This window comes from Solanum stenotomum, chromosome 4 (genome assembly GCF_019186545.1).
Source record: "Solanum stenotomum isolate F172 chromosome 4, ASM1918654v1, whole genome shotgun sequence".
Lineage (NCBI taxonomy): Eukaryota > Viridiplantae > Streptophyta > Magnoliopsida > Solanales > Solanaceae > Solanum > Solanum stenotomum.
Window position 1 is genome coordinate 4967972 of NC_064285.1, and position 14533 is coordinate 4982504.

At 33.3% G+C, this 14533-nt stretch overlaps 2 protein-coding genes and 1 pseudogene across 2 annotated transcripts; 1 reads left to right on the forward strand and 2 right to left on the reverse strand.

Moving 5' to 3' along the window:
* Positions 1-2845: 2845 nt before the first annotated feature.
* On the forward strand, positions 2846-7100 carry LOC125862865 (O-fucosyltransferase 7-like; annotated as a pseudogene).
* Positions 7101-7903: 803 nt separating this feature from the next.
* LOC125862684 (cytochrome c oxidase subunit 6b-1-like) lies at positions 7904-10600 on the reverse strand. Its single transcript, XM_049542808.1, has 5 exons — positions 10493-10600; positions 9922-10230; positions 9755-9837; positions 9578-9659; positions 7904-8232 (listed from the first exon to the last, which is right to left on the reverse strand). Exons 1-5 carry the CDS (start codon positions 10532-10534, stop codon positions 8179-8181), a joined length of 570 nt encoding a protein of 189 aa, XP_049398765.1. The 5' UTR covers positions 10535-10600; the 3' UTR covers positions 7904-8178.
* Positions 10601-11307: 707 nt separating this feature from the next.
* LOC125862683 (14-3-3 protein 2) lies at positions 11308-13741 on the reverse strand. Its single transcript, XM_049542807.1, has 4 exons — positions 13140-13741; positions 12025-12147; positions 11745-11861; positions 11308-11634 (listed from the first exon to the last, which is right to left on the reverse strand). The coding sequence occupies exons 1-4, from the start codon at positions 13608-13610 to the stop codon at positions 11581-11583; spliced, it is 765 nt and encodes a 254-aa protein (XP_049398764.1). The 5' UTR covers positions 13611-13741; the 3' UTR covers positions 11308-11580.
* Between the last annotated feature and the right edge of the window lie 792 nt (positions 13742-14533).

Consider the following 14533-nt stretch of genomic DNA (forward strand, 5'->3'; position numbering starts at 1 on the left):
AATATTAATATCTCAATAATTGACAATTCAGAATAATTAAAAGATACTGTCTCCGTCAATTTTAAATTGTCATGTTACGCTTTTCAAAAGTCAATTTGACTAATTTTCAAAGTGAAATTAGATTACATTAATACGATGTTTTAAACAAAAAATTTAGATATTCAAAAATTATACGAAAAGTACTATAAATTGCAATTTTTTGCATATAAATATGATGAAAAAAATACATTGTAAAATGTTAGTCAAAATTCTTATCATTTGACTCTAAAAAAGAAAACATGACAATTAAAAACGGACGAAGGGAGTATATGAAAAATTTATGATCAAAGATAAACTTGCTGAATCTCAAAATCTGAAAAGTGTCACATTAATTGAAACAGAGGAAATACTATATTTGTACGTGTCCTATTTGTTGGACAGGGAAAACTTAAAATAGGATAAATTTTAGGAATCACATACTTTTAATATGAAATTACAATCTATTCCTCTTTAGTTTGTAATTACATTAATTCCTTAAAAAGTAACACAAACCGGATACATAATATGTAGCTAGGATACATTAAAGATTATCTCAGATACATTATAACATAAACCGGATACATAATATGTAGCTCGAATACATTAAAAACTAGCTCAGATACATTATAAAATAAACCGGATACATAATATTTCAGTAATTTATCCAACTTAATATAGTATGATAATCTTGACTTTATGAGGTTCCAACTTTCATAGTTGGGCCTAGTGTTGGTCATTGATGGGCCATTTCCACAAATATAACACAAGTTATGCCTTACAAAGCTTAACAAACTTAGGTAGAAAATGATCAGAGACACTTTTATTGGGTAACTGGATAACTAAACCATTAATGATTGATAATTAATAACTCGATATCCGGTTTGATAATCAAAATTGTATTAGTTCGATTATCAGTTTTTTCTGCTACAAACCTAATAATCGATCATATTTATGTTCAAATAGAACTGACCGATAAGTATTCTGATGTCCATAATGTGTCCATAATGTATGCATCTATAAGCAATTTTAGCCAAATAATATTACTTAGAAGGTTTCGTATTGATTTGGCCCAAACATAGGAGTGACAAAGGGAGGTTTAGGCAAAATCTATGCTAAGATAAAATGAGTTGAATCAGTAAATGAGTTATTACTCAAAAGGTTAGTTGGTTGAGTTAAAGTGAACTAATAATACTAGATGATAACATAGCTCTAGTCAAACTCTTTCAAATTTTGACTTATTTATTTATTTACCAAACAAAACTAATAAATTTCTATTTTCTTTATAATAGTATATACCACATATATATCAAACAAGAAAGATCTATTAAAATATATTGCTAACATTTTTCATGGGTCAATTTGAATGACATATACTTATCCCAAATAGGTTAAATTTGGATCACTAATATATATTGACGCAACGAATTAAATGAGTCATATTTTTATGAACTAATTTTATGTTTCGTGTCTACACAAAAAAGGAGGTAAATTTGTTAGTTGGTTCATGTCTTCTACAAATAATTCAAAGTGAAGGCTTTTGAGTAAAAAATGAACCGAACTATTTCACCATTAATGATTGTTATTCATAAACTAAGTCCATTTGGCACTAGCATGTTTATTCTTCATTTCTTGGTGCTTTAATAATTAGTATATAGTTTAGGTTAGTTGGATATTCTTGTGGTTTAAATCTATTCTATCTCCATATAATTAGCACTAAGAATACCAAACTTTTAAGTGCTTCTTTAATATATTTTAAGCTATATATGTAATTATGCATAAGTGTAATTCTCCATCCTAAACCCATTTTTCAATTCCAACAACTCCAATATCACCTTTACTATGTCAAGTAAACCAAAAGGCCAAGTATATATTTGCCACGATTTTTTATTTTGACACTTTAATTATGACTTGCACACCTATTAGACACTTTAATATTAAATATTTGTAAAAGAACACAATTCTTGCATTAAACTTTTATCTGTATATATCAATCAATGGCACAATTGATACATTATGTATCAATTGTTAACCTATTGATATAAAAATTATCTTCCACTTGTATCTCAATTCCATGAGGTTTGCCATTATAAGGACTACTATTTCATAATTAAATTTATAATTTAGTTGACTAAAAATATAACTAATCTTCGAATAAAATGGTAGAGATTCCATGTAAAATGGGAAAAAGATCACAATACCCAATCCAAAAAAGAAAATAAAGAAAAGAATCAAAATGAATCGTAAATATATAGCACATTAATAATAATAATAAGATAGAGTTTTCTTTTTCTATTCTTATATACTACTGGCTTTGAGTTTACTATTTTAAAATATATAATAAAATTATTATTTATAATAATAAGAATTGAATCTAATTAATAAGATGTTGATATTATTGTAAAAACTTTATTTATTAATATGATAATTTGAATTGTTTAGTTCTAAATTCTAAATATTTATAATAAATAGTAAATAACTTGTATTTTTTATATACATATATATAAATTAGTTTTTTTTTCATGATTTTAAATATCATTTTACACCTTATCGATAAGTTTTTTTTGCATTAAAATATAACAAAACCTCAAAAGAAAAAAAGTTTATTAGTTGACAAAAAATGGTGGTTAAAGTTGTAACCATTTTAACAAAATTTAAAATTAAATTTATAATTTGGTTGACTCAAAATAGAACTAATCCCTTATATCAGGTAGAAATTCAGGTAAAAAGGGAACAAATATTACAAAACCTATATTGTGAAACACAAAGAAAGTCATTATTAGTTCATAGAGACTCATAAAAAAAATATTATTAGTTCATAGAAAAAAATATGCAGAAGAAGAAAAGAATGTGGAAGAGGAAGTTGGTGATTTTTCGAAAGTTGCTAAATTATGTTTTTGCCGTTAATGTTATAGCTTTTGTGACTCTGCTATGTATGCATGTTCATGTCCCTTCCACTGATATAACCATTAATCTTTGTAAGGTACAAAAATTAAAGAAAAAACTCTGTTTTTTTGTTCGGTTTTGTTGATCTTTCATTTAAGTATTTTTTGTCTCAATATGGAAAGTATTGATATTGGATAAGTATTTCTATTAACATTTATGTTTTGGGATTCTTGATATTGGAAAAATACTTTACCAGTCCTTTCTTTGTTTTTTTTTTCTTGTTTAAGATAAATTACTTTAAATAGGAAAGAGTCGATTTTAAGTATTAGGGTAGATTGTTAGTAGGAATAGAGGGTGTCTTGCTTAGGTTTGTTAGTGTGTACTAGTCGTACACTAGTTTCTTTCTTGTAAACTTTACAATGTTGTTTTATTACTACTATGCTTTTCTTCGTTTATTACTTGAGTTTGATGCACTTGAACTTGGGGTTTTTCGGAAACACTTATTTACCTCTATGAGGTCGTGGTAAGGTCTGCATACACTCTACCCTCCACATACCAATATAGTGGGATTTCACTGGGTATGTTGTTGTTGTTTAAGGAAAATTACTGAATATTTGAATGAAATTGGCTCAAACTGAGTCAAATGGATATAAAGGATTCATATAGTCATCCCAAACTAGCTTGGGATTGAGGTGTACTTATTGTTATTTATGTTATTTAGGCTTTGATCATTGTGATTTTAGTATTGATCAGTGATCTGGGGTGTCTTCAATATTTGTAGCACAATGACTTTTCGTACCAAAGATTGAGCGGAGAGCGAATCTTGACTCAAGAACTTGCCACGCCCCAGTTGTCGAAATCTCCAGTTACTGCTAGCAAGGTTATATGCACTTACAAAACATATTAGAGTTAATTTTTTTATATTTCATTATATGAATTTCTCGAGTACAATAGCTCAGTGTTTTTGATACAAAGTACTAGTTATATATCTTTCATGTTTTCACTCCTTTAGATTTGACAGAATTGGACTGTGGAAGATTTATGGAAATCGCCCCCAAATAAAGACTATGTTCATTGTGTTGCACCAAGTTCATTATATAAACGTGAGTCATTTCTTATGAAATTTTTAAAAATAGCTTTAATTCAGCCTTGTAGCAAACATATTAGGACTATTCTGTTGCTTATCGTTCATAGTGCATTTTAATCTCCAGCTCCTCCAGAGTCTCGAGGCTACTTGCTCGTTCATGCCAATGGTGGACTCAATCAGATGAGGGCAGGGGTCTGTATTTTTCTACTCCCTTATCCTATTAATCTGTCGATTTCTTTTTCCAAATTGAGAAAATTGATTTATGATCATAAGAACCAGTATTATGCCGATTCACTCTTTCCCTTCCCCTTTCTTGTCCTGTTTCCTGCTTTTAACGTGTGAAATTGTTATATGTCCTTTTGAATGAATGGCATAATTTTGGTTAACAGAAATTTCGTATATGTTTCTAAATTCTTGTGATATAGTAACATTTATTAGTTTCTATTTCAGTTACTTCACTGAGGTAACATCATTCCATAAGCCAGCTTAGACATGTTTTTTCGTAAATCATTTCTCTCTAGCTAATCGTTTTTAGGTGAATACTTTTTTTCATTATGTTGAGCAGGCATGCTAAGTTTAGACAAGTTTGTGCATAATTTGTTCGGCTTTTCATTGTGTTTGCAGATATGTGACATGGTTGCTGTTGCTCGTATCATAAATGCTACTCTTGTAATCCCAGAGCTTGATAAGGGCTCACTTTGGAAGGATTCTAGGTGTGCAAAATGATAATTCCTTTGCCATTTCACGCTGCATAGCGTCTTTTACATCCTTTTTTTTCTTCGAATTAATCAGTTGTGTATGTTGATTGACGTACTAACGCCTTCCTCCTAAACTGCAGCAATTTCTCTGATGTGTTTGATGAAGACTATTTCATTAATTCTTTGGCAAATGATGTAAGGATTGTCAAAAAGCTACCGAAACAACTTGCATCTGCAACTAAAGTAGTTAAGCATTTCAGAAGTTGGTCTGGTGTGGATTACTATGAGAAGGAGATAGCTAGCATGTGGGATGAATACAAGGTATTTCACACAGAGGCGGAGTCAAGATTTTTGATTTATGGATTTTGGAACACAATGTTTTTTTATTTACGGGTTCTGAATAGATTATTTATACATATGAAATGAATTTTTTTTTAATACAAATACAAGGTTTGAGCCAAAATTACTGAGTTCTACCGAGCTTGTAACTTCAATAGTGACTCCGCTCCTTTCTTCACACAAATAAAACACAAACAAAAAAATGTTGTTTTTGGCTAATTTACCCAACATTTAACATTTTAGGTGATTCGAGCAGCCAAGTCTGATTCAAGATTGGCAAATAACAATCTGCCTCCTGATATTCAGAAGTTGCGTTGTCGTGCTTGCTATCAAGCCCTCCGATTTGCTCCCCCAATTGAAGCGATAGGAAAGGTGATCATGTTGTTGAAACTTATTTTTTTTTGTTTTAGTACAATCTCCGCCCGTTAATTATCAAACAATCATTCATATCATATGCTTTTTTTTTTTGCAGTTGCTGGTTGATAGGATGCGATCCTATGGTCCATACATTGCTTTACATTTACGCTACGAAAAAGACATGCTTGCCTTTAGTGGATGCACACATAAGCTATCCCCAAAAGAAACTGATGAATTAAGGGCAATCAGGTAGGTTATTATGACCTGAAATTAGAACTCAGAAGCATGTGCTTCTGGTAAATGCTTGCACTACTCACTATTTTTCGTGTTGTTTAGTTCCTGTGGGATGAAGTTTTTAAGTCGAATACTCAAAATTTTAAGGATATAAACACAAAATTAGCTGAAGAATATGCAGAGTCACAAAATGATCGAGTCCAGAATTACTATGCAGACCATGGAGGCTATCCATGTTATATCAGTTTATGTTTACAGATTGATACTGATGACAGCTAAATTTCAGCATAAGTACTGGTCATGTTTAATCATCTTTTCGACAAATGATGTGTGTACACGTTCTTATTTGTACTGTACAATAGATGTATCGATAACATATGACCTAGACTATTTGGATTTATTAGTGAGTTTCTTTTATTTCATTGCCTCGTACATTTGTAGGGAAAGCATCCCATGGTGGAAAGTGAAAGACATTAACCCTGTAGTACAGAGAGCCAAAGGCTATTGTCCGTTAACTCCTAGGGAGGCCGGATTGTTCCTTTCTGCTCTGGGGTTCACATCGAACACCCGGATTTATATTGCTGCTGGAGAGATATATGGAGGTGATTCTCATATGTCTGATCTACAGTCGCGTTATCCCTTATTATTAAACAAGGTTTGTCTCTCTTTAATGTTTCGTGTTATTTCTATGAGCATAATTTCTGTAAAGATAGAGACATGCATGTTTGCCCCTTGAAGATGCAGTTTTTATTGAACAGGACTCATCTTTGTTACCTAATTCGATATTTTTATCTCCATGTTCATGTCTACTACATGCTTATAAAAAGAAACAATTTCGTGTTTTGTCCATGTTACAGGAAAAGTTGTCATCTGATGAGGAACTCAAACCATTCAGAAAGCATGCATCTCAATTGGCTGCAATAGATTATATTGTGTCAGTTGAGAGTCACGTATTCATTCCATCCTACTCTGGGAATATGGCAAGAGCAGTTGAGGGACATCGTCGTTTTCTTGGGCATAGGAAAACAATATCTCCTGATAGGCAAACATCTTTTTCCTTGAACATGCATTATCAGTATTAGTATTTCGTCTGCTACAAGTATTAGAATTACCTACTAATATTTAATTTCCTTGTATCTATCAGGAAAGCACTTGTCCGGCTTTTCAACAAAATTGATCTTGGTACGATGAAAGAAGGGGAGGAACTCTCAAATCGCGTTATTGCTGTTCATAGAGGAAGGTATGACAAAGTACAATTTGTTCATTGATGTTCTAACAAAGAAGCAACAATATGTTACCTAATCTCGTTCCTTTGGTTTTTGTTGCTCAGGCAAGGATCGCCTAGAAATAGGAAAGGACCTACTACAGGAATCAAGCCAATGGATAGGTTCCGTTCAGAAGAGGCATTTTATGTAAATTCGTTACCAGATTGCTTATGTCAAAGGGAGTTGTCGTACACAAACGATTCTCATGCTATTGCATAGTCTAAATGACACACCAAATCAATATTCTATGTCTAGAGAGAACAACCTGAACTTGTGTTGGTGGTGCAGTTGGGATCACCACTCTCTAAAAATGCTACCCTGCATCCGTGTCATATCCTTAAAAAATGTATCAATAATGCAATTGATGAATGTGTTAGATGTATATATAATAGACGCAATTATAATTAAATTGTTTTTGGTAATTTTAGTTAAGTATAGGATTTCCGTTGAAAATGAAACTTTCCATGCCGGGTAAGCTGATCAAACTGAGAATAAGCTATGTCATATTTTGTGTACAATGTTTAGAAGCACGAAATCAATATTCTATTTCTATAGAAAACAGCCTGAACTTGGGTTGGTGCTGCATTTGAGATTATGTATGTTAGCTCGATAAGTGACACATATAATGGAACGGAGGGAGCAATAAATTTTTATTACATTTAACATATAGTTATTGATTTGTTTTATACACTTGAGTTCAATTTTTATACATTAAATTTGCACTGAAAAAAATCTTACCATTGTCGGTGCAAACTCTTGTGTGCTTATTAAATTGAAAATGACTTCACGACTGATCTGAGTACACAAATCCCCAAAAAGCATCATTTTTGGGATGAGGTGGGTGGTGTTAGTATAACAAGGAAGACGGACCATAGAAGAAAAAGAACAATCCGGTACACAAAACACCTCATGTTAGTATGGTCCAAGGAAGAGCCGAACCCATTACTCATTGACCCACACAAAGACAACTTTACGTTGCTCCAAGGCTCTCCGTCAAGAGGAAGATAAACAGTGTGATGATTAAAAAACAGAAGGATTTATTGATGCTGATTCTCTAACAGAATATTTGAAGTGTCACAGGTTCTACTGGATGGATGATTAACAAGTATAAGAGTTGAGTAGAGATATTTGTATTCTAAGTTATCACAAGTAAGGATCCTAAACAATTCACTCATTATAAGCTTACACTAAATCCATTAGAAAGGCAAAGCATTATTGGTCACAATTTGCTCACAGAGAACTCTCCCTATTCATTTGAAAGTTCAGATGCAGTAGAGTTGGAACCAAAATGTGCAGTTTACAGTGGTCCTGGAAAGGTGCCATTCTCCCTCTGCTCATTCCATCTATCAATCTGCAGCCACGATTAAAGCAAAGCATGTTATCGTCAAAAGGAAAGACCAAAAGAAGCTGAAAAACATGAGGAGATTGTCATGAGCATGTAAAGAAACACATTATCCCCTAATGTCTATGCTGCCTCTTTTCGAGGGATGAGACTTGTGAGGTCTAATATCACACAGTGACCAGAATATATCAAACTTGCCAACAATTCATTTGCCCCTCAAAATAATAGACATGCTTTCATCATCTGTTTATTTCTAGAATAGGCACATTGGTTTCATCCGTTGCTGCCCCTAAGTACCACCCAATCACTTGATCATAGAGAGATTCATATCTTCGAACTACTGTGGTGTTGACTTGTTTAGTCTCAAAAATTATGTCAGAGCAGGGTTTTTTATTTGAATCACAGTTTTCACGCAATGGCAACCACACAGCTTGCTAAGCCAGATCTAACACAACCACAGCCCCAAGTATGGATGATCCAAGAACTTCGGAACTCATCTGCAATAATTTTGCCATGCAATTGGAACACCACTCTGTTAAAACCCTCAACCCGTCAGCAAATTATAATCAATATCAACCCAATACAAAGCTCTAGAAGTGATCCCAAGACATCTCTTAGACCAACTAAACTCACCACTACAGACCACTTTTAACAATACTCGACTCCACAGAAGTCAATACCCAATTGGTCTCTTTAACTCTCCAAATTTCACCTTTGTACTTCCATCATCTGAAAAGAGTTTCAAATCATTTATGTTTTTGTATAAAGGGTTTGGTGTCGCATTTTGGGATTGAACTATTATCAAGAAAAAGCATCGAGAATCTTTATTGCTGACTCGCAAAATGCTAATAAAGCAAGTTTTGGATTCAAAATACTTTTAAGAGTTGGTTTTTCATACCACAACTATTTATTGTTCCATTTATCTACCTAAACTGAACACACCTAAATATTGAATTGATCAAATATTTATTCCCAATCGACAACAGGTGCGTGTAGGCCAACTTAGCATCTAGGTTTGTTCTATTAACTCTACTTCTAAACCAATTGAGACATCAACATTTAAAAATTTCGTGATTTCTGTTCTCAATTAATCAAATTTATAAATCAAGACTATTACTCCACTTTAGAACCTGAAGACTTCTGTCCAATCAAATCCAAGGGAGAATTGGTATTATAAGTGGACTGGTACCTTCTACTTTACCCCATATTTGCCCATCGTTTAGTTGAACATCCGGATTACAGCATGTGTATAACCAAAAGCATATACATACATACATACACACACACAATATGTATATACATATAAATATGTATATGGTATACACACACACACACACACACATACAAAACATACCCATTCACCAGGGCAAAGGGATCGGTAATACTTGGCAAACTTGTCACATTCAGGAGCACCTTCACCCTTTGCAGCTATGCATCTGAAAGATAAACCAACCAAATAAAGTTGATACTTCAGGGATAGATTACGAAATCAGATACAAACACAAAAGAGCAAACGCCTATGTCTACTGACCGATGATATTCAATATATCTTGTGAAGCAGTGCCTTGTCTGATTTGTAGTAGGGAAGCGGAAGTCAGCAGGCGCAGTCTCAAGCTAGTTGACAGTCGTGACAAAAACCACACACAATCAATGGATAAGATATAGCCCATAAACAAAAGATTGTCCAGTCAATCTAACCTTAATCTCGGGGGTCTCATCTGCGGATTCTTGATTCTCATTCTCAGAAGTATCATCTTCAGTACTTTCTTCACTGTCAGCCTCTACAGGAGGAGAGGCTTCATTGATTTCTGGTGCTGTTGAGTCAGAGGCTCCACTGCTTTCTTCATATGTGGGAGGCACAGCTTCACTACTCTCAACCGCTGGGGTTTCCTCAGTTTTTGGAGTATCTTCCTCAGATGGAGCAGTTGAAGAGGTCTTAACCTCAATTTCTTCCACTGGATTAGCCACTGTGGTGGATTTCTCTTCTTTCATTTTCAGTAAATATTGCTGCACATTCAGGAGTTGAAGAAAAAAATGTCATTTTCGATGAAAACATCTAAGAAAATCTCAGTGGAACAAACTAAAAAAAATAAATCAACTCTGGCGTCAATCCAATTTAGTGAGATCCGATATATGAATACTCTACAATCTACACATGTTCCTTTCAATTACAAAATCATCGCAGAGATGAATCATCAACTATCAAATGAAAAAAAAAACACGATTTGACGACCAAAAAATCAATAGAAGATAATGAATAACTAAGTACCTCAGATAAAGATGGAGATTTTGAGTTGTCTACTTCAGCCATTGACGATGGCGTAAGCTTATTGGTAGAAAGTTGGAGTAAAGTGAGTGTGTAGAAGCTACGGGACAATGGAGGTAACAAACCGGGAGGCTATCAGTCGTTAGACACGTTGGAGATATGGCCTATGGGCTTTATTGGTTCGCCGTCGATAATGGGCTTTTTCGTTTTTCTTTTAAGTGGGCTTATTTACGAAAAATAATCGTTTTTATGTCATCATTTAAATTTGTGGAATTTTCACAAATTGCGCTACTTTCTGCTGATAACCAACATGTAAATACCAAGAAATAAGGTTTGATCCTATTCATGGAGATTACGTAACTATTCCAAAAATGGAAAGTTCGACACTATTGCTACATACATAGCGATATTTTTTATAATTACTATACATAACAGTATTACTGAAATTCGCATTCTGTAATTTGTAGACAACAAAGGAAATGCATCTGTCAATGAAAGTAGTGGTCATTTTCTCAGATACAGTCGCAAGTAAATGTAGTGGTCGTGCAAGATTTGATGCCTCACTCAAATTCCATATGACAATCATTCAACAATGAGCTCTGATAGAAATTGTACTTTGCTTTATAACGTGGTATACACTTTAGTTTTGCACCCACTTTTTTCATCATAGTTTTATTTAAAGACGTGCAAAATTAAAAATATCAGAGGGAGTAAATTTTTTCTCTACTACGAGTTCAAATTATACACACTACGTTAACTAATAGACCATACCTATGTATCATAACCAAAGTTAAGATGGAAAAGAAAGGTTGTTTGAAACCCGATTGTTGAGCATCACTTTGATATACCATTTTATAAATCCAGTTCACAAATACAACTGAAATGCTTTCATAGAAACTAAGCACCAGAAAGAACCACATTAAAGTAAAGATGAAACAATTGAACATCAATATTCAAAGTTGTTCGTTGCCATGGATAAGAGAACGCTAAAGGGAAACCCGAAACACAGGAGAAAGGAAATAAAAAGAAGCAGCTTCTCCCATTAAAAACAACCAGGAAGAAGTCAAATGATAAACTGAGGACCAGTTTCCTCACTGTTGTTCATTGTCGGGTTTGGTTTCCTTAATTTCATCAGCACCATCATCCTGCAATCGAGACAGGTGTTTCAAACACGTGATTCGAGTTATACAACTGATAGATTACAAGGAAACAACATAAATCAAAAGCTATTTAGAACAACAACTGAGTTAATTACCTGCATATCAGAGGTCCAGAGAGTGAGATTGTCACGAAGAAGTTGCATAATCAAAGTGCTATCCTTGTAAGATTCTTCTCCCAGTGTGTCCAACTCGGCAATTGCTTCATCAAATGCCTGGCCACGCAAAAGATAACAAAATGAAAATGAAGGTACTTTTTCACAGTCGAGATGAAAAAAGAGATACTAATTTATCTATGCCTAATGAAACCCCCTTGTTTGAACTGAAAAACATAATTTGCAACTAAGAAATGACTGGGCCATACGAAGAAATTCTTACTTGTTTAGCAAGATTGCAAGCACGGTCAGGAGAGTTCAAAATCTCATAATAAAACACAGAGAAGTTGAGAGCCAGTCCAAGTCGGATTGGATGTGTTGGGGCAAGTTCAGTATTTGCAATATCCTGCAGGCATTGAGACCAAAATGAGGACACATAAAGATCAACAACGTTTAACATCAAGAGGGAAAGAAATTTTCTTGGCTACTTTTTCGCGAAAGAATAACAGTTAACTTTTGTCGAGTAAGATAGAGTGAAACAAACAAGTCGCGTGAACTTAAAGGAGAAAAACAAGAGGTATAAAGCTTAAATTCATATATAATACTACTGCTTAAAACAAGTACTTGTCATAATTTATAGTACTACTAATTAACTGAGGATCACCTCTGAACTTTTGAAATTCCATATTATTTCATTTGGCCTTTGTTTTGAGGTAAAAAAGGGTTCTTTATCTAATTCACAATGGGATATTATTTCTTTGATCCAAAAGGTTGAGGGAAGTAAATTAACATACTCTTAATTCAAACCTAAATCTAAACTTAATTAACATCAGATCTCTAGGAACATGGAAACAATAAATATGGTCTGATCTAGAAAGACATATATTCAACACTGCTGCTTAATATGTTTACGACTAATTAATCGAGGATCATTTGTGACCTTTTGATAATTCTGTATCCAATTCCAAATGCTCAGAGAATTAAATCAAGACACACTTAACATCCAATTTCTGAAAAATATGTCTTGATCTGGACAAACATATATTCCCTTCGTCTCAAATTGTTAGGAACTTTCTTTTTGGAGGTGGTACACACCTCTAAAGATACTTATGATTTGTTAGACATATTTAAGCTTATGTATCAAAAGATCGTAAACAACCTCTCTACATCCCAAATAACCAATTGTGATTTGTGTCTGGTCAAAACAGGAAATTGTTTCCACAGTCTTCTCCCTACGATCTCACCTAATTTACATGTACAATTTATTTTAAAATTTAGATAAAAATCCGATTAGGAAAATCATATTATGCAGATATTATTAACAAATTGCCTAACAGATCCATGAATCTTCATCATTTCATCTAATAGATCAAATACATAAGAATAAATATGGTATACCTGAGCAGCTTTGTAGGCAGAGAGAGTGCTCTCAGCAGCTTCCTTACGTTCAGCTCCGGTCTTAAATTCAGCCAAATAACGATGATAATCACCCTTCATTTTAAGGTAAAACACCTTAGAATCGCCATTAGAAGCTGAAGGAATGAGATTAGAATCAAGGAGCTTGAGAATTCCATCACAAATATTAGAAAGTTCAGATTCAATCTTAGATCTGTACTCCTTTATACATTTAACATGTTCCTCATTTCCCCTCGACTCCTCCTTCTGTTCAATGGAAGAGATAATACGCCACGAGGCTCTACGAGCCCCGATAACGTTTTTGTAAGCAACGGAAAGGAGATTCCGTTCCTCAACGGTGAGTTCCTCTGAGCCTAATGAAGTTGAAACTTTCTCCATGAACTGCACCATTTCTTCGTATCTTTCAGCTTGCTCAGCAAGCTTCGCCATGTACACATTCTCCTCACGCGCCATAATGGATTCAATATTTGGGATCTCTTTTTGTTTATGCTTGTGTTGAAATGGATTTTTTTTTTTTTTTGAGATCTGAGAATAGTTTGTGTGTGTTGAGAGGATTTAAAACTATGTGAGAACAAGGGAAATTTGTTGTTTGGAATTTTTTATTGGTGTTGAAATTAAGGGGATGGGAGAGATTTTAGGATTTTTTTAAAAAATAAAAATAAATTGTGAGGATGAATATGAGCCGTTGGATTATGGAATTTTTTGGAAAAGTAAGTAATTGACAACTGGATTTTTGGAAGATGTGAATGTACGGATATGGGCAAAGAGATATTTGGGTCGAAATTGGTTACGTGGGCTATCACGTCCGGCCCGTCTTTTGACCAATCTATGTGGTTTTTTTACGAGAAACTATGTAATTAGATATTTTCTCCGTCTCTAATTACTTGTTTTTTTTAGTTATTCTTAATTAGTTATTCATTTTGACAAATTGAGAAACAACAATTTTTTTTTACATATTATACCCTCAATTATTGATTTCTTAATATGTGTGTTAATTCAAAAGTGGACAAGTAATTAGGGACGTTATTACATATATTTTTAAAATGTTATGAATCTTTTCATAAATTAAATTGTTTTAAGATATATCTAGATATATGTAGTTTTGCTATTAGATACACTAAAATAAGGAGAGATGCAAGTTAGATAGAAAGGGAGGCGAGTGAATTTGTTATATATGTATTGAGTATTTAATATGATTCATTTATATCTGAAATATTAGATACATAAAAGAGTGGCCAACGAAATTTGCTATATAACTAAGATACATGTGAATCGACTTGTTTGGTTCGTATGTGATCCATCGATTTGATATTTAATAAATGTCAGGTCAATGGATAAAATCATGATACGTGTATGTCCGTTAGTATAAAGGGTAT

What these genes read in the sequence shown, in the direction of transcription:
- LOC125862684 (XM_049542808.1), bottom strand. Translation starts at nt 10,534, where the DNA reads ATGGCTGAAGTAGACAACTCAAAATCTCCATCTTTATCTGAG. An exon ending in AATCTCCATCTTTATCTGAG is followed by an intron (nt 10,231 to 10,492) that starts GTACTTAGTTAT and finishes CTGAATGTGCAG; the next exon opens with CAATATTTACTGAAAATGAA. An exon ending in AGATATATTGAATATCATCG is followed by an intron (nt 9,660 to 9,754) that starts GTCAGTAGACAT and finishes TTTATCTTTCAG; the next exon opens with ATGCATAGCTGCAAAGGGTG.
- LOC125862683 (XM_049542807.1), bottom strand. Translation starts at nt 13,610, where the DNA reads ATGGCGCGTGAGGAGAATGTGTACATGGCGAAGCTTGCTGAGCAAGCT. An exon ending in CTGCCTACAAAGCTGCTCAG is followed by an intron (nt 12,148 to 13,139) that starts GTATACCATATT and finishes CAATGCCTGCAG; the next exon opens with GATATTGCAAATACTGAACT. An exon ending in TCTGGACCTCTGATATGCAG is followed by an intron (nt 11,635 to 11,744) that starts GTAATTAACTCA and finishes TCTCGATTGCAG; the next exon opens with GATGATGGTGCTGATGAAAT.